Source organism: Haliaeetus albicilla, chromosome 25 (genome assembly GCF_947461875.1).
Source record: "Haliaeetus albicilla chromosome 25, bHalAlb1.1, whole genome shotgun sequence".
In the NCBI taxonomy this organism is placed as follows: Eukaryota; Metazoa; Chordata; class Aves; order Accipitriformes; family Accipitridae; genus Haliaeetus; species Haliaeetus albicilla.
The window spans coordinates 16,975,763-16,995,732 of record NC_091507.1 but is presented as its reverse complement, the minus strand read 5'-3'; the positions used below and the strand labels follow the sequence as shown (position 1 = coordinate 16,995,732).

The 19,970-nt window shown below is 42.7% G+C and overlaps 1 protein-coding gene across 3 annotated transcripts; it reads left to right on the top strand.

The window, feature by feature from the left end:
- The first annotated feature begins 1,838 nt into the window (after positions 1-1,838).
- On the top strand, positions 1,839-19,913 carry CHST10 (carbohydrate sulfotransferase 10). Of its 3 annotated transcripts, XM_069770084.1 has the most exons (7): positions 1,978-2,091; positions 3,202-3,248; positions 7,348-7,482; positions 9,674-9,771; positions 12,460-12,694; positions 15,329-15,434; positions 17,326-19,913. In XM_069770084.1, exons 2-7 carry the CDS (start codon positions 3,236-3,238, stop codon positions 17,861-17,863), a joined length of 1,125 nt encoding a protein of 374 aa, XP_069626185.1. In that variant the 5' UTR covers positions 1,978-2,091; positions 3,202-3,235; the 3' UTR covers positions 17,864-19,913. The 3 variants fall into 3 exon arrangements, with proteins under 3 accessions (XP_069626187.1, XP_069626185.1, XP_069626186.1); XM_069770086.1 differs by lacking the exon at positions 3,202-3,248 and having other exon boundaries at positions 1,839-2,091; XM_069770085.1 differs by lacking the exons at positions 1,978-2,091; positions 3,202-3,248 and adding an exon at positions 3,384-3,404.
- Positions 19,914-19,970: the final 57 nt, after the last annotated feature.

Sequence of the window (19,970 nt, the reverse complement as noted above, 5' to 3'; positions counted from 1 at the left end):
CACACAGTGATGCAGACTATAAAATGAGAGATTGGGAAGTACATGAAGTGAGTATCTAAGCTTAGGTTGCCTGTTCTAACCTATGTTTCTTCTCCCTTGATCTAGAAAAGGCAATAGTTTAAACTTGCTTGTATCAATTTTGATTTGGACTCTAATAAATTTACAATATATTTTTTAGCTGTGAAAGCATTTTAAACTCTACTTCCATTGAATTATTTTCATTAATTGGTAACGGGACACACAGAGACAAACAGAAACTGCTACTACAATTCTGTCTCTTCTGAATTTGTCCTGTCTTGAATTGTTGGCCCTGATCCTGCAGCAAACTTCCCTGTGCTCCTCACAGACTTTATTAGGGTTTAGGGCATGAATTTATTAGGGTTCAAGTCTTCTGTGGCAAATCAGCTTCAAAGGACTGCATGTTGTTCAGGTATTTACTTATTCACACAATCCCATAATTGGCAATTTTGTCTTATGTTCTCCACACAACATCTCATAGGAAAACCAGGGTGAAGCGCTGTGTAGCATGAACTGCAACAGTCTACTGCAGAGGGGGCCAACCCTGCGTAGCGTGGCCATCACACCACCTGGCCTGGGATTCAGGGATCATTCCCCAAAGCCTGAAAATCCACTTAAGATATCTCAGTTGTGTTTTCTTCCTTGCGTGGATTTTGGAACTCCCACCTCTCCCATCACTGAGCTCAAAATTATCCTGTTTATGTGGGTCCTTCCAAGGACAGAACATACCTGGGAAGAAGATGCAGAGATGGAAGAAGAGATGAAGGCTGGAAGCAAGGGCTTCTCACACAGCATGCCTGTGTGACTAGTTTGGGCTGATCAACAAGAGTGTGTAGGATGCTGTTTATTCTGATTCTTTGCCTGAAAGATGGGATTTCCCTGTGCCCCCCACTCAATTTACCAGTTCCCAGCGGGCAAATCAATTCTGGTGACCAGACACAAGAGGACATACTGCCGGACAGTTTTTGTGCTGGGTCGGGTAACAGGAGCACATCTTTTGGGCTCAGGTGATAAAGCCTGTCCTTTGTGTTGCATCACCTGATTTCATACTGGAAGACGTGTCCCCAGCGCCTCAGTGTTCAAGGAGCTTTGAAGTGGGGTGGCTTTGCTCTAGTCTCACCCCCTCCTCCAGGCACCATCGAGAGGGGCCCTGCTCCACCGTTTGAGCTTCATTTCTGCAGAGTTTAGGAAAACCCACCTCAGCACTGCAACACACCCCTACAGCCGCGCACTGGGATACGTCCCCAAAAGTTGTTTAAATAGCTGTTAAACGTAAACCCATCACCGGCACCCGGTTTTGATGGCATCTGTGGGTATTGGGAGTCCTGCAGGTGCACAGAAGTCGCGTTTTCAGCCTTCTTTTTCCGAAACACGAGCGTTAGGGACCTAGTAAAGACACGTTTAACAGTAAAAAACACCCATACACACGAGTATCTATATATACGCGAGTCCAGCTGAGCGCTGGCTGTGGGCCCCGCCGAGAAGCCCCAGCCACCCCGCGAAAACTGGAAGCCGCCGGGGCTGACCGGGGCTAGGGGCTGCGGCGGGGCTGGGCGACGAGGTGAGGGCTGAGGCCGACCAGGGCCACCGCCGCCCTCCCCGCCGCGGGTCGCGCCCGGCCCGCCGCCTGAGACGCCCCGCTGCCGCCGGGCTGAGGCGAGGCGAGGCGGGGCGGGAGGAGCGGCCCGCCTTCCTTCCATCCCTCCCGCCTCCGGGCGGCCGGGCGCAGCGCTGCTTCTCCTCTCAGCTGAGCCGAGCCGTCCCCGCGAAGGCCTTCACCTTCCTCTCCCTCCCGGCGGCGGGGCTAGGGGCGCGGCCGAGGCCGAGGCCTGCCCGCGGCGGGAGGAAATGGAGGCGGCGGCGGCGGCAGGGCCGGGCGGCAGCAGCAGCAGCAGCAGGGGCTGAGCGGGGGCGGGCAGGCGCCTCCGTTGCCGCCGCCCGCAGCCGGGCGCAGGGAGCGGGGGGATGCAGCAGCAGCAGCCGGGGCCGGCGTTGGAGCGGGCCGGCCGCGCCGCCGAGTGAGGCGGGCCCCCGGCGGGGGCCGAGGCTGCGGGGAGCGGCGCTGGAGGGCCGGTAAGGCGGGGAGGGAGGCCCGGTAACCCCGGGGCGGGGCCGGGGAGGGCCGCGGGGGGGGAGGCCTGGCGACCGGCAGCGGCGGGGGAGAAGCTCCTGAGGCCGGTCCGGGCCAGGAAGGCGGCGGGCGCTGCGGGGGGCGTGTTGTCTCTGCCTGCCGGGGGTGAGGGGAAGCCCGCCCCGCTTCCTCCTCCGGAACGGGAAAAGTTTGACGCCCGTTCAGCCCAAGTCCCTGCGGCCGGAGCCCGGCTTGTGGGCGGGGGGTGGGCTTCGCCTCGGCTCATCCCCGCCGCTCGGAGGACGGCCGCTTCCCGGCGGGGAGCCCTCTGTTTTCACCTCCCCTCACCAGCCTCGGGCGGTGAACGGAGCCCCCAGGGAAGCCCCGGTGCTGGGGAAAGAGGAGCCGCCGCCGTTCCCAGCTGCGGGGCGCCCGGTGGAGCTGGACCCGGTGTCTGTCGAGCAGGGCACGGGTGTGCCGGGGGGGGGAGGCAGGGTCCCGTTCCCGCGTGGGGGCCGCGGAGCTGAGCCTGCCCCGGGCTGAGGTGGGTTAGGGAGCTGTTGCAGGCGCTGCTGGTCCGGCGGTGGGTTTTCTCCCCGCTGACAGGTGAACTGTGTGTGCGCCGAGGGAGGACTCCGCTCTCCAGAGGCGGTGGGCCTGCTGGTGCCGCCGGGGTGGAGGAGAGGAAGCCTCAGGAAAGGAGCAGCTTTCAGAAATGCCTGTTGTGATGCGCGTTATAACGTTTAGGAGCACCGCACCGCTTGCCGAAGGAGCGGGGGGTAGATTTGAGTCCGAGGTTTTTTTTGAAAAGTGCAATAAATTGTCCAGATCTCTTAAGACGGCACAAAGGAGGTTGTGATGAAAATGGATTGGGTATCCCAGCTAGCTGTCGTTTGGCCTTCGTTACCAGTTCCATTTCGAATTACATCATTAGTCATGTGCTGATGGGCAAGCAGTTGGTAGTTTGAGACTACTGGCATGCTGCTGTCATTCACGATGCATGCGGGGACTGTCCTGCCAAGGAGCCCCTATCCAAGCAGCATAAGCTGCAGAGCAGAGGCTGTGCACTGAGTTTTAATGTTGTTTAAATCTTCTGCGCTTTGTCCCATCAGTCACATGAAGACAGCAGTCTCCTGCAAAGTATGAATGATTTTTCCAGGTAATGGGTTACTTGTGGGCCATGGGTCAAGCCTGCCACGCTTTGTGTCCTGATCTTTGGTTCGTGTTTGCGTGTGTGTTTGCGATCCCATTTTTTTTGCTCGTGTAAACCTGGCATGTGGCTGATCTGAGGTTTATGTGACCATTTGTCTTTGGGGTAAGTACCCCAGGGAGGGAAGGACAGATGAATGGGTGGAGAGAGGGTTTGGGGGGATCTTGTGCTCCTAAGAAGTATAGAATTGCAATAAGAGGGAGAAGGAGTAACCTGAAAAATGCCTGCGTTATTTCATTGTGAGAAAATGGACTAAGCCTTTAACAGCTCTCTTGTTTTTTCTACTTGTAAAGAAAGAATGTTTTAGGCAAGAAAAAGTAAAAAAAACACATTTAGAAGCTGAAGGAAACTATTAAAGAGGAAAAACAGAAGCTAGTACATGTATTCACTAGAAAATAAGTAACAGGAGAGGCAACAGAAATGCAGTAAGATCAGAGATATAACAAGAAGTGCGATTACCTTATGTGAAAATGATAAAAATATTAAAGCAGAAGCTAGAGAAAGGGAAACAACATAAATACATTATTTCAAAAATGTTACTGGTCATTGCATTTAAGTGAGCATAATGGTTGAGTTATTCCTGTATATGATTTTGAACAATGCTGCTTCTTGAGATAGGTAATGAGCTGCTGATATAGATGTAGTTTTGTTTAGGATGCTAGAGGTGAGTAACAGTGCCAGCCATTGTAATTATGTTATGACAAATCCTCTAACAAGACTCTTACATCGATGAGTATGGTTGCAGATTTGCTGTGCGCATAAAAAAAGGAGTAGACAAAACTGCTTAATGTTTTCCTCTCAGCTTCGGTGTATTGAAGGGTAATAGTGTGATTGTTATGGATGTGACTGCAATTCTGTCCCCTTTCTGGTCTCTAAGTCCAGTCCTTGAGGTAAGTAGTGTACTGCTTGTAGGTGTCTTTGGCTGAAATGTTGTTCTCCTGTCCCTAGAGCACAGGATCTGGCAACAGGGTCCTGTCTGTGCTAACTGCTTTTCAGGTCAGAATACATAGAAACTGCTTTTCCCATGTCATTTAACACAACTTCTTAGAAATCCAATACGTAAATTACATAAGGGGATATAGATCAATAATCCTTACTGAATGGTGTGCATCCATCACCATTATAAAAGCAGGCAGACTAGCAGGGATACTATGAATGTTGGAGGCCATTTCTACCATTCTTTATGCAGAATAAATGTACTGGGTTAGGCAGAAGGGTCTGGTTCAGGCCATTCATCACATCTCTGAAAAGCCTGCGGCTGGTAGTTAGAAAGAGGTTTTCCTCCTGCAGAATGTTCTCTGCAAGCTTCTGTCAGCCTACTGCCTTGAAGACAGGTTTGATTGTATTTTGAACATTGAATCGTTCTTATGGTTTTAGCAGAGCTACCCAAAAAGTAAAAATGTCGTTGCTACGTTTTGTGTCCTGACACCTGTTTTGCATTTCTCTCATCTGTGAGAGTTGGAAAATTTTCCAAATTATTGTGATTTCTGAAGGCAAAGGTGATAAATTTCAGTGCTCTAAATGGGAGATGGTGGATGTTGTGGCAGACTGAAAAATGAGGACCTTTGAGACCTGGTGGTTTTCAACATGAATCTTAGGGCAAGTTTTGCACTAGTGCAATGGTAGGATGAGAATAACTTGTGAAGTAGTTAGCCGCAAGGAGGTCAGTGCTCTGGAATTCATGCCGTATTATTTGCTCTTCCTGGCCAACAGTTTTCGATGTTGAAGAGTGACGGACATTGCATGCTCTGTTGGCAGCTAGGGAATTGCAGCAGAAAATGGGAGATGACAAACATCATCTTCATGAAGGTCACAGCACCTGTCATTGTCCAAAAGACAGTTGATGCATCTTTATACCTAAATGCAGTGTTTTTAGGAGAAGTACTTAAAAATGAAATCATGAAAGGAGAAAAACAGGACCTCTCAGAGGCCAAACTGAAAAATGTTGCACTGAGAAGACAAAAACAGGCCTGAACACTGCCATTCTGGCTAAAAATTATGAATTATTTTTTTTTTAATTGGAGATATTCTGTTCTTTTCCTTCTCCCACCCATTTCACATACATTCTTAGGGTCCCAAATCTGTTTTGAACTGCTTGTCTGCTTGCACAGGCTTTTCACATACCCTGAAGATGTTTCACTTCTGTCAGCTACAGTGAGAACCCTTCCTGGAAACATTTGCATCGCTGGAAGGCAAAAGCTAGTTGGAAAAGTGAATAGCACCTGTAGCGGTAGTACTGATGTCGCAGGTGGACATGCTGAAACATCAAAACTAGGCTCACTTCTATTATTGAAGCTTTCTGGGAACGAAACAGGTGGAATACTGGTATATGACCGAAAAACTTAATACAAAGTTTGCTTAGAAGCATTAACTAGCATGTTTTTAACATCTTAGCTGGGAATGAGGGCACCTCTCTTATTCCCTGGCAATTCACTCAAGTGGCTGTATAGAAAGTGTGATCACAAACCATGCAGATGTGACTCTGATTAAAGTTGCATGTGGCTACTTTAGGACTGAGTTTGATCCCGTCGCTAGTTGCATGGGTGTTTTTCATTTTTGTTCTTCCTAAGGCTACAAGCACAAACATCACAGGATTGTTGAGAAGATCTCATTGTATGAGATTTTTGTGTTAGAACCTCTTTGGTTAAGTGTTCTGAAGTTGTGTTGTATGTGTCCTCGAAAGGAAGCATTTGCTTATGTTTGAACTTTCCAGCACCTGAGTTCAGGCTCTCAGGTATCTTATTTCTTCAGCAACAACTGAGACAATGGTGCTTTATTTTTGCAGGATAAATATTCAAGCCTGAGGAGTCTCAGGTTTTGGTAGGTAGGCAGTGACGTTTGCTCTTAGGGTTTTGTTGGGTTTTTAAGTTATGGAGACTTAAATTTTGCAATGGAGCTTTCACAGATATTTGGTGTCAGCCCCAGTGTTTCCCTGGGTACATTGCCCATCAGAAGTTGGAAATTCAGCAAAAGTTTTATCTTAAAATTTTACATTTCTCTTAATGGCTGGGGACTTAAATCTTTTTTGTAGTTGGTTTCCTTATATTGCATCTTAAATTTTAACCATAAAAAATAATTTATGAGGATTACAGTTTCTAAAATCAAGCTAAGAAGTGCTCAGAGCACTCCAGCAAACTTAAAAACTGCAAGGTAGGGCAGACACCATGTGTTCGTAATACTGTGCAATATCCTCATCCTCACTCTGCTTGGATTCAGTCAGTACCTGTGGTTTCTTTGCGCATTAAATCTGCAGTTTCAGGTGTTTGGGTAACTCTTCCTGCACTCCTGTGGAAGCCCTGTCTTTAAGACTTACCTGCAGGGATGCAGCTACATCCCTGTAGCAGTAGGCACTGCTGCAAGGACACCCTTTTTACTATTTATGTGGATAGTGCTTAGCATGGTGGAAATAAAAAAATCTTCCAGAACCTATGGTTGATATTTTGCTGGCAATAAAAGTGACAAGATAAAAAGAGACATTAATATATTTAAATATTTTGTCAGGTTAAGCTTAGTGTTCTGGCTCGGTAGCTTCCAGCTTGATTCATGTAGGCTGGGCAGGGGAGGAGTCCATGTTACATTTCATGAACTGACTTGGGATAACTAAGAATACTCTTAATGTTACAGCTTGGTTGATCTGCTGATGAGCTACCGCCAAGGGGGAGCTTTCTTCATTCTCCCTTCCTTTCTTACAATGAGCTGTCTCGCAAAGTTAAACTGAAAAATAAACTACACTTTAAAAAAATTGGGGGTTTTGCTGGTCTGTCCCCCTAAGCAGTCAGACAGTGCTATTGCCAGCACAAGGAGGGGACTGGGATTGTGTACATGGGGGTGAAGGAGTGAAGCCTCCTTTGATAGCAGCCGGCAGTTCCATTGCCTCAGCCTTAACATTGGTTAAAAACCCAGCCAAAAGGACAAAAAGTAAGAAGTGAAAACTACTATGTTTTATGACACACATACATATTAGAGTTTTGTCATTTTGGCTATGGAAAGTATTTTTCTAAACTGGAACAAAAATAATTAATGTGTCAATCTTTCCTCTTTCAAACAGGAAGCAACAACTTTATATGGCTCATGCCTGACAACATGCACCACCAGTGGCTGCTGCTAGCTGCATGCTTTTGGGTGATATTCATGTTCATGGTTGCTAGCAAATTTATCACATTGACTTTTAAAGACCCAGATGGTAAGTTCAACTTTAATGTTTGATGTGAAACAGAAAATTGAATAGTGCTTCACACAAATACTCTTTCTGTGCAAAGTAGTTCTTGGCATGTTTTCACTTCTTCAGTAGGATTGAGAATAGAACAACTAAGTTTCTAGAAGCGATAGTGCTGATAGTCAGTTTCCACTTTTCTTGGTAGAAGTCTGCAAAACTAACATCATGTCTTGTTTTTGGTGGTTAAGAACAGAGAGGATCATGTTTGGCACTACTGTCTTGTGAGGCCAGCTTTTTCAAAGACACTCAGTTTTAGTACCTTGATCTACTAGGAGTAGAAGTCACGTGCAGAACAACAGCACAATTACGTGTTTAAAGACAAAGGAGATTCACAAGGAATCGAAGAGTTCATTTCACATGACACTAGTTTCTGTCCTCTTGTGACTGCTTGTCATGTGGCTACAGTATTATGTAAAACTTGTGCAAAGTTTTATTTCATCTGCAATGCACTTAGCTTAGCCACCTCTGCCCTGCTTCTTGCATTCAGTTTTATCCTCTGCTGTTTGACTGACAAACAGCTTATAGGCTTTTGCTTAGCTTAAGTAGCCCAGATGGTATTAAGCTGATGAGGAATTTAAGCCATTTGATGACACCAGACAGCATGTTACAGTTTTCCGTCTGCTGAGGAGCTACTGTTACAAAGCCATCCTACAGAGAGTTTAGGGTGAAGGTGATGTCATGACTTGCAGTCCTAAGAGATCTGTATTTCTGCATCTTCCTAAGATATGGAAGAAATGTGTAACTTCTGAAGTGCTGACATCGCTAGTGCCATTTGTTTCAGTGGCTTGATAGTGGATAAATATATTAGGTGTACCTTTTTAAGTAGCATACCTCTGTGTGGAGATTTATTGAGCAAGTCTTACAGATGAGAACTGTAGGCTAACTTAGCTCTCCCCAGCCCCAGCTGTTCTTGAGCCCTAGTACATCTGCAAATAAACTGGCCTTATGTTAGGTAGTTAAATCTTCCAGTATTTCATCCTATGCCAACTATTGTTTCCCAGTTCAGGTGTTCTTTTAGTGGTTCTTTCCATCAGAATTTGTCAGGAGGATTAAAATGTAGTTTAAAAAAAATTACTACAGTACACCCTTTGCATTTACTTGCTTTTTATTTTCTTGGATTGCCAATTTTTATCTTTTTTTTTGTTGTTGTTGTTGTCTATGCTGAATCTTCCTTCCCATTTGAATAATTCTCCAAGCAGAAGATTGTATAATTTCTTAAGCTCCAGTCCTGCAAAGGCATGACTGTGGTTAAGTGTATGTCTGTGTTGGAGGTAACCAGTGTTTGTACTGGGACTAATGAAGGGAAGTAATTCGAATATAGCAACAGAATTTTGGAGAAAGTCTGAACAGGATAGTCAATTCTGGAGAAACTCTTCTAGACTTAATAAAATATGGCATGTCAGAAATTTTCCTTATTTGGATGTGTGTATTTAGCAGCTAGAACAAAACCAGCAGATGCTCAATGAATGCATTTTCTTTTGTTTAAGCCTTTTACTCATGTCTTGGGTGCATGAGTAATAGGAACTTCTTAATGAGAAGGAGCAAGTTTTTGTCCATCATGAAAGGCCATCAGTCCAGTAATAAAGGAAGAATGGATCTTGAATTTATTGCTGGGTAGAGGTGTTTATTTAGAGTATCAAAGAAATAAAAGGTGGTCCTTAATGACACTTTTCTTCTGGTAATGTCTAAGAGTTTTCAATAGAAGAAACCTATCTACTAATATGAGGGGAGGGAGAAACTTGATAGATTAAGTTTTTTATTTGACATGCTTTGGGAAGTTTATCGAAAAATAAAAATCTCCTACTGTCAAGTCCATATATTTATACTCAATTGTCTACCAATTGTGATATTTGGATTTATGATTTCTATGTCTCTTTGCACAGTTTGTTTAAAAAAAGACCAAAATAAAAGATAATGGTCATGTTTCTTTGATAAAACTCAACTGAAGTTGCATCCAAAATTCCCATAGAGTACATCCTTTAAAATATTCATAGTCTGTCTCATGTCTTGTCTAGTACCTTCCCATTTGGAAAGAAATCCTAATGTTTTGTAACCTTAATACAGAAAGTGATGTTCAGTTTGTTGTGTTAGTTGTAAAGCAGAAATAGTTGCCTTCCCCCCACCTTCTGTAATGCTCTTATCTCTATTCCTTCTTTAGGCTATGGTGCCAAGCAAGAGCCATTGATACTGACAGCTGTGACAAAAGTGGAGGAGGTACATGTGCCAGAGGAAAAACATTGGCCTGAAGAATTCCAGGTGCATACTGTTGAGATAAGGGTTACATGTATTAAAGAGGGGTAGAAAATAGGAGATTAACTAAGGGCTTCCTGTTGTTAAAAGGAATTGCTAGACAGGAATTATTTATTCAGACTGTTCTATTTAGATAGAGCCAACAGAATTCATTTTAGCTTCACAAAGCTAGTTTGTTATGGTAACCTGCTGTCTTGTTTCATCTGAATGATTCAACTTAATGTGTTTCCATTTCTAGGAGAAAATTGTTACAGTACTCCTTTATCAAGTCAGGACAGTCATTTTTGCTAGCCTTTTTAATATAATGACCCAGTTTTGGATTACTTGTATTCTTCCCTGCCATAGCCATCAGGTTCGTGATTCTTGAGGACAAGCCTGTGTCTTGTCTAGTCTCTTAGTTCTCTGCCCAATCTCTCTAATTCTTTTTTTCAGTCTCCATTTCTTTTTCATGTTTTGTGTTCTTTGTGCTTCGCATCTCAGCATTTTTCCAAAGTAGAACATGAACACAATAGTATTCAATACCAGTTGATCCTTTAGATGCATAGTTCTCTGCTTTCAGCAATAAAGCACAACAAATGTGGTACTTGCAAATTTGCAAGGAAACTCTGAAAAATCCCTTACGCAAATATAAATTTGAGACTAGATGCACAGTGGGCTAAGGCCAATTTTTTTGCCATTGGTTACATAAGTCATCTTATGTTTAGAGTATTTTTGTGATGCAGCATGGAAGGTAGGTTTCTGTATAAACATGATACTTTTTATTTTCGGATGTAAAAACCTGAAATTTAAGTTATCCTCAAAATACTTGGGAGAAACACTTTGTTCAGTGGAAGGCTGGCAGATCTGTGTAACGAGTTTTAATATCTTCCTTTACTTGTATGGAAGAGGATAATAAGGTTTCTGGATCTAAAACTATTCCCTCTTGACTTCCTGACAGTATGAAATGCAGAACAATAATATTAATGCTGGTTGCATGCAAAAGGAATTGTTTTGACAGATAAACAATCTGTCAGGCTGTTCAGATTACATTCTGACTAGGGAATATTGGAGAAGAGTAACAAGCAGAAAAAGTAGAATGATTTTTTTTTTTTTTTTTCCTTACGGAGGATTGAGACAAAAAGTAAAATCATTCCCTTTTCATGTGTAGCTTGGATGCTGTACCTAAAAATTATAGAATGACAGAATGGTTTGGGTTGGAAGGGACCTTTGAAGATCATCTAGTTCCAAGCCCTCTGCCGTGGGCAGGGACATCTTTTACTAGATCAGGTTGCTCAAAGCCCCATCCAGCCTGGCCTTGAACACTTCCAGGGATGGGGCATCCACAGCTTCTCTGGGCAACCTCTTCCAGTGTCTCACCACCCTCATAGGAAAATATTTCTTCCTTCTATCTTACCTAAACCTACCCTCTTTCAGTTTAAAACCATTACCCCTTGTCTTGTCACGACAGGCCCTGGTAAAAAGTCTCTGTCTTTCTTATAAACCCCCTGTAAGCATTGAAAGGCCAGAAACAGGTCTCCCTGGAGGCCTTCTCTTCTCCAGGCTGAAGAACCCGAACTTGCTCAGTCTGTCTTCATAGGAGAGGTGTTCCATCCCTCTGATCATTTTTGTGTCCCTCCTCTGGACCTGCTCCAACAGGTCCATGTCTCTCCTGTGCTGAGGACCCCAGAGCTGGACGCAGTACTGCAGGTGAGGTCTCACCAGAGCAGAGTAGAAGGGGAGAATCCCCTCCCTTGACCTGCTGGCCACACTGCTTGTGATGCAGCCCAGGATACAGTTGGCTTTCTGGGCTGTGAGTGCACATTGCCAGCACATATCCAATTTTTTCCTCCACCAGTATCCCCAAGTCCTTCTCTGCAGGGCTGCTCTCAATCAGTATGTCCCCTAGTCTGTATTGATATTGGGGCTTGCCAGCTGTGTAAATCATTTAGTGGAAGGAGGAAGATTTGTCAGTAGAAATTTAAAATTTCCCATCACCTGTTAATAAGACAAGCTCCTTTTTCCTCTCTCCCCACTAATCCTGAGGCGGAGGTGGTTGTGGTTCCTGTCTTAGTCTTGGAAAAATGAGACATAACAAGCAGTTCATCCATTTTTGGGGAGAGGAGTCCTGCCTACTTCTCTTATTTGCCACAGTAAGCACTGATGCTCATTGTGTAAATTTTTGTCCGCTTAATTTTGTTGCAGCTTGGGAAATGAAAACACTGAATGCCTAGAGGTGCTAGAAAGCAACACAGAACTTCTATCCTAAATTATTCCTTCCCAGCCAGATGGGTCAGCATCCCTAAGCCCCATCTTCTTGGAGATTAAAGCTTAATTTCTGTTGAAATTTCTGTCCCAACCCCTCACAAGCTTTCTTACTGGCTGTTGAAGTTTTGTGGGAGTTCCAGTATTTGGTCAAGGCATGTTTTATCCACACAGATAAGACCCTGCTGCTCTGCAGTGGACTTAAATTGTTGTATGGAAAAGCTCTTACTACTGTCTACTACTACGTAATGACTTGAGAGTCGAACCAAGGTGTACAGCAGCAGCACGGGAAGGAAACTCTGCTACTCCTTTAGTTAATACATAGCAATGCTTTAATTGTGAATTTGGGAGTCATTAGGATGCACAGTTTGGGGATTTTTATACTTTAGAATTTGATCTGAAAACTAAATTCTTGCACTTTTTTTTTTTCTTTCCCCTCTGCATTTCATAAAGCCAACTGGAAAAGCTTTTTCTGGAAATCTGATCCGCCAACCCCTCGTTCACATGGAAAGACTTGAGCTTCTCAGGAATGTCTGCAGAGACGCTGCATTGAGAAATCTCTCTCACACTGCAGTTTCCAAATTCGTCTTGGACCGAATATTTGTGTGTGACAAGCACAAGATCCTGTTTTGTCAGACGCCAAAAGTGGGCAACACTCAGTGGAAAAAAGTCTTGATCGTTTTAAATGGTATCTACTCTGCTGTGGGTGCGTGGGTTTCTTTGAGGAGGAGGAGGAAAGAACAGAATTGGTCCAACTGGAACAACACAAAAATGGATTCTTTTTGCTTTTCTGTGCACTGATACTTAATTTCAGCCTTTCGTTCTTCACAGTTGCTCCTAGTCCTTTCAAAACATCCCTTTTAAAGAAAATACACCTGTTCTTTCTGTGAAAATAAATACTTATTACTTAGCTTAAAAGTGATTTGAGTTATGAAAGAGTACCCGTATGCATGTGATAGGTAGATTTGTTATCTTTGAAGGGGTGGCACTAATTTATAGAATTTGAAACAAGTAAATTACAAGGTATCACAATTCCCTAAGAAACAATAATATAAAATTTCTGACTTGGGGACACTGACTTTTAACTAGCATTTTTTAGCCATGAAGGAGGCTAGTTAAAACTTGGCAGCTGCTATTGGTCTGTACTGCTGAATCTTGTGTATGTGCTATCAGTGAGCCATCATAGCAGTTACGAAGATTTCTGAGGTGCTTAAGGCAATAGTTTGGTCAACAAAGGTATAAAAGACTAAAAGAAGGAGTAAAGGGACTAATGCGTTTGAAAAACGATCTACAAGGTGAGCGTTGCCTGTGGATATGTAGCTTACCATCCTCTTCTAGTAACCTGGTATGCCAATAAAAATAACTCATTTCCTTAACGTTTTCTACTGTACCTGTGCACATAAACTTAACGTGATCGTATTTAACGTAACACACCCGTGTTTGACAGGAGACAGTCTTGCCTGTCTGTGAACCAGGGCTGTGAATTTGCTACATATAGGCAGGTCAGTTGAGGTCCTTCTGTGGTTTTGCAGGTAGCATAGCTCACCAAGATGTGGGCAAAACCTGAATGTTGTAAACCCAGCTTTCTTGTTAGAAGCACCCTGCGAACACCCAGCTCTGCACTTGTGTTTTTATGTTTTCTTTACTTTGTGTGAACTAGTTTGCACACCCAGAAGGAAACAGTCACAAACTGGCAAAGGAACTGTGTCCCTCAGCAAAGCTTTTGTAGCAAGGAGTATGTCTTTAAAAACTTTAGTATTAGTTTCAACTCTGATATACAGATGGGAGCTGAAAATCTAGCAAAGATACGCACGCACATAGGTATGGGCATGTGTCTTAAATACCTGTGAAAGCCACACTCCAAGAAAGTACTAAATATGAAACTGTATGAGTGCATTAGAAGTACCTGCTCTTATCAGAATTTAACAGAGATAACATGCAAAGAATAGTTCAGGACAGGCAGGGATGTATTGGCTGCATTGAGTGGAGGATAACTCATGTCTTAACCAGCAAGGAGCTTTTCACCTTGAGCTTCTAGTTCTAGCATGTTGGATAATGATAGAAAATTGTTTCCACATAAACACTGGTCTCTTCTGCCTTGAGCTGCCAGTGTACTAGTTATCTGCTGCTGAAGACTACCAGTGCAGGTGACCTAACTTTCTCCTCTTTGGGTAGTTTCAGCAGGCAGGACTGATAATTGAGGGGGAATACTTTACATACCTAAGTGGTATTTGGAGGTTCAAGATGGAGAAATGCAGCTGTGGTACTGTGGGGGAGTTAACTCTGCTGTTGCTTGTACTGAATCTCTGCTCTGGATGAATGCAAAGTTTCAGTTTCTGAGGCTGTCTAGTCTGACATCTGTTGTCCACATGTAATTCACTCAGAGTACCGAAATATATAATTAGAAAACTGAAATTAATAAAATACACCACCACCAAAAAAAAAAAAAAAAATAGAAAACTGAGAAGCTGAGTGGTGTGGACTATTCACTTCAGTTCTGGAACAGAGAAGGCTGTAGAGGCTTTCACCTAAAGAGCTTGTTTTGTATCCCCTGTTCTTGTTGCAGGTCGGTACTCTGAAATGCTGTTGTTGTGTGAAGGCTTACTCCTAAAGCCCAAGGGGTCCACATGAGATATTTCTGAAGGTCAAAAAAACTTCCAGGATCAGGATCTTAAAATAAATGCGTCAGAATTTAGTGACATTGTTTTTCTTGTCAGCCTATGTGCTTGCAGAAATTAATATTTGGAGACTTTTTATGTTAATTTTAGTGCTTTTTAGTCTGTGTAGTATGGTATGATTGGAATTTTTGTTTCAGCACAGCACAGTTGTGAAAAGAACTTCATGGATCCTGACAGCAAAGTGCTTTTGTGTTGAAGCAGTTCCAAAAGCAGCCTACAGCATTTATTTTTCGTTGCTGGTAGAAACTCAGCCAAAAAGCTGGTTCCTTCTTTGGAGTTAATCCTCAAAGTCTTCCTCCATTTGTATGTGTGGGCAGAGGGAAAGAGAATGGGGACACTGAGGTGGGGAGTTACAGGCTTAGACATAATTGCTGATGAAATTTGCGTAATGTGCTTTTCTGAGAGTTTTGAAGCCATTTGGTCTTGGACCTTGATGTCGCATACCCTAAAGAATTTTAACAGTTTTCAACAGTCAGAATCTCTCATCATTTAACAGTTTTAAACATAGTAACTGTAAATGCTAAAAATACAGAAAAGAGAAAGATAAAACAAAAAGCTGTCAGCAAAAGGCACACATGCTTCCTTGTACTCACTTTTTTTCCCTTGAAAGATTCACTTGCTCTCTCTCTTTTTGATTTGTCTAGGAGCATTTTCTTCCATAGAAGAGATCCCAGAAAATATTGTACATGATCATGAGAAGAATGGCCTTCCAAGGTTGTCCTCCTTCAGTGACTCTGAAATTAAAAAACGGTAAGAAGTGGCTTCCCAGGGGTGTGGGAGGGGTTTGGAGTCAGTGGTGTTAGGAGGAATCAAGACTACAGCTGAAGTCCACATCTGGAATTGAGGACAAGGGGATTTCTGCTCCACCACTTATATTATGGCATTATTCTGTTATCCTCACAGACTTTGCTGTGACTATACCTTCCTACTGGCTTTGAAGGAGAACGCCAGTGTAATTGGTGGTAGGTGAGCCAGCCAGCTCCCTCTGGATGTAGGGTTTGTGTAGTTCAGTGCATACCTAGTTGTCACATAGCTGACCTTCAGAAGGGAAGTTTTGTTGGAAGGTCCACCCTGACGCCTTGTAGAGTAAATCTTGCTGCCTACACATCACTGCAGGCAGATTTACTTATTGGGATTGAACTGAATAGGTTTAAAATGTTAGTGCTCCTTAGCCTGAGAGAATTGTCCATTCAGCTAAACCACTTTATCTTCCTGTTTGGGTTCTTCTTAGAGCAGAAAAAGTACTTCTCTGCAGTAGAGCCTTCTAAATTACTTTGGCTAGATTTTTGCCTGGGTCTGCTCTCATCCCTACTAGAGCCTATGCCATATATAATCCCTGTAAGGGGTGGCAGCATGGGGAGAACAGGACGTAAGATGACAGTGGACACTTGTAAGCTTGCATGGGTTTTGTGTGTATTAAGTCATTCTGAAGAGTCAGCCCATTATACATGTGGTGTCAGCTATGAGTAGAGGTCAGTCCAAGGTTTGGTGCATTCAGTGGTACAAATACAAATTTGTTACAGCTGTGCCTGTGGAAGTGGGGTCACTTGATTGTGTTGATAGTTGTGTGTGAGAAAATACTGTCACCATGTTCTTGAGAACGTGGATCTGTTCTGCCTCCCTGTGAACAGCCCTGCATAGAAAGTGACTGTTCACCTGGGGGGTAAGCCACAGCTAGGGTATTTAAAATTGAATGCTGTTATGATTTGGGTTGTTGCAGTCAGCCCACCACAGAAGTTGTGCTGGAGATGCATAGCATGGATTTGGTTGGGAATTCGGAAATAAAATATCAGAGAGTTTAGGTGGAGAGAGAGAGAGGGATGGTGTGGATCTGTTGATGTAGTTTGCTGACCCATAGCCCTGCCTGGTTAGGAGTAAGTCAAGAGAACCTGAAGACTGATCCAAGTGCCTCTTGATGCTGGAAAGAGTCCATCCCCTTATTTCAGTGAGGGTTGCAGTCCAGATTTCCTTTCTCAACTATTTACTGGAATAAACTTTGTTTTCAATTTGCTCCTCCTGCAGATAATCTCTGACTGCAGAATATTACAGCTTGGTGGTATCACAACAAAATATGAATTTCTGTTGAAAACTGTGGTCTCAGGAAAATAATGTTCTTGGCCATTACTGAAAGCATGACAAAACATCAAATGAAATACCAGAATTATTTTTTTTTTTACTTAAGCAGTGATTTGTCTAGCTACCTGCCAGTGAAAAATGCATCCCTCTCTGCATTTAGCTGCACCAAACCACTTTTTCCATGTCGTTGTGCATTTTGCTTCTTGAGCTTAATCACATGGCATTAAAAAAATCTTTGACTTGGAGCTTTCAGCATCTTTTCAGCATCTTTCGTCTCCTGTTTATATGTATTGAGATAAACTAAGCTCCTCCAGTTTGAATAAAATGTGAAAACTAGGATGAACTATTTCCACTTTGTACTGTATACAAAAACTGTTAGTAAAAAAGACAGAAATTGTGTTTCTAGTTCTATTGATTATAATATTGGTAGACTATGCAAGTGGTGTAAGATTCATATTGCTGTGTCTGTGGTCTGTTTATGTACATTTTGTAAGTCTTTGCTAAAAATACTTTAAACATTTTCCTTAATTATTTAATTTCTTTTTTTTTTCTTTCCCCTGTTTAGACTGAATTTATACTTCAAGTTTTTTATTGTTAGAGATCCATTTGAAAGACTTATTTCTGCATTTAAAGACAAGTTTGTGCACAATCCTCGATTTGAACCTTGGTACCGGCATGAAATTGCTCCTGGCATCATTCGTAAATACAGGAAGAATCGCACAGAGACCAAAGGGCTGCAGTTTGAGGATTTTGTGCGCTATCTGGGTGACCCTAATCACCGATGGCTGGATGTTCAGTTTGGTGACCACATCATTCATTGGGTAACGTATGTGGAACTTTGTGCCCCCTGTGAAATCACGTATAGTGTGATTGGACACCATGAAACCCTGGAGGATGATGCTCCGTATATCTTGAAAGCAGCCGGCATAGACCATCTGGTATCGTACCCCACGATTCCACCAGGCATAACAGTGTACAACAAAACAAAAGTAGAGCGGTATTTTTCAGGAGTTAGCAAGAGAGACATAAGACGTCTCTACGCACGGTTTGAAGGTGATTTTAAACTCTTTGGTTATCGGGAGCCAGATTTCTTGCTTAACTGACACCTAGGATAAGCTCTGAAGAATGTGTCATGGATGAATCTAAACCTGCGTGAATACCAGCTGCAACACTGACAGAGCTGAGAATGACCATTTGTTTTCTAGCTTTTTGATGTTGCTCCATTTTTCAGTGAAATATTTGTCATATGAACAAGTAGGGGCTTATAGTTGTTGTTTACTGACCATGTTTTCAGTATGTGACATTGCAATCTGTTAGGAATGAAGTGTCAATCTGAAATACAGAATTCCACTTCTCCCCTCTTCCTTCCAGGGAAAATGAGGGAGAACGAATCGGCTGTGATCTTCCCCTCCTTCTCCCAGACATAGTGCCATTTTTTAAATGTTGTAAAGTATTTATAAAAATGGCAATTTCACTGTAGGTTAACTCTGACACATGGGTGAACTTGATGATTCATGCTCATGAGAAAGGCATGTAGTCTCCCATGAGCTTTGAAAATGAGAGGCCAGTGCAGGACTAAAAATTGATTAAATGCTTGACAAATAAAATCATCTAAGTTCTGTCATGTGGCTGCTATAATAACAGTAATGCTGATCTAATCCCATTCTTGTTTGTCACAAAATGAACCTAATTAGACAGAAGCTTTAGAGGTGTTAAAAAAGGCACTGGTTCCAGAGCCCAGTTGTCTTTGTATTTTTGTCAAGTGTTTACTGTACTTACTACTGATCTATTGAGCCTCATAATTCTACTTTGGATTTTCAAGATATTATTTAACTCCTGGCTGTGTAAGTTATCTGAAAACACCGGATGCAAATGGAGCATAGAAGAAATATGAAACTGCCAGGGAAACTTTAAGGAAAGTTAATTTAAAATGAAGTATTAGTTTTATTTGTGGGAGCACATATAGAAACCACGGGATGCTCTCACACAATTTAACTTGTTTTGTCTTCTAACAGTTAAGATTAATAAAGAAGCCACAAAGGCGGGATATCATATAAAAGAGCTGCTAGAGTTACTTGGGTTAATGATCTACCTTTTTCTTATATCCAGCCTTGCTCAATATTCAGTACCTCAGAGAACAGAAAACTTATCCCCCTCTGAAAATTTATCTCCCTGTTGCTAAAGGAGACAGGATGAATCCCTGATTTTTCCAGTGATTCACTGCTCTGGTGTCCCGACTCAAAAATGCCCAACATTTATGTTACTGATGGGGTGAGTTGGCTACTTGCCATGAGTCTGAACGTTACTTAAATTTGTGTACCCATTTTATGCATTAAAAAAAGAAAAACAGAACTGAACGGATGCAGCCATCATATTTGCCTGTGCTTGCATTGTGTCTAATAAAGAGCAGTCTCTTGTTTGAGTTCACCAGCAATAAAAATCAGTGCGCTGCCACCTCATCCTGCGGACCATAGGAGAGAGAGACCACGTATCTAAAATACAGGAATTGCTCTGTCACAGTGAGCATGTGAACTGTATTTTTTAAATCTTAGTCCCAAAAGATTAATTTTCAGATCAGCATAATGTTGCTGGCTAGAAATGCTAATGATGGCCAGTGCCATGGAATCTGCTCTTAAATCCAGCCACAGTATGTTTTTGATAGCTTCCTGTATCAACACAAGGAAGCATCTTGCACTTGTGAAAAAGGAAAGCTGTGCCAAGCTGACATGTGCTGCTATCCACAAAAAGGAAGCCCTGTTGTAGCTGGAAATGATTTCAGAAAGATCTCAACAGACTAATTGAAATAAGGGAGAATCATTAACGGGGCATCATTAGCAAGAGAATAGTCCAGGGTGACAAAGCTGGAAGGTGGAATTTCTTAAATTTTTTTTTTTTTTTTTCAAAACAACAATTACAGTGCCCTAACTTGTTAGTTCTTAACCAATGATAAAAAGATGTTAACAGCTCCAGGTTTTTCTGTGATTTTCTTAATATGGGAACTTAGCAAAATGTACTGTTAAATGCATTTTGGAGCTAATGACCTGATTGATTACCTCTCTGCCAATTTAAAATGTAACAGTGAATAATGTATAGTAAATTCAGGCCTTAAAGTTTAATTCTAATAAAGATAAAGTAGAATGGTTTTCCTCTGAACGCATAAGCTACTGATCACACAGAATGCCAATGTATGTTTTTATTTTTCTTGGTAAG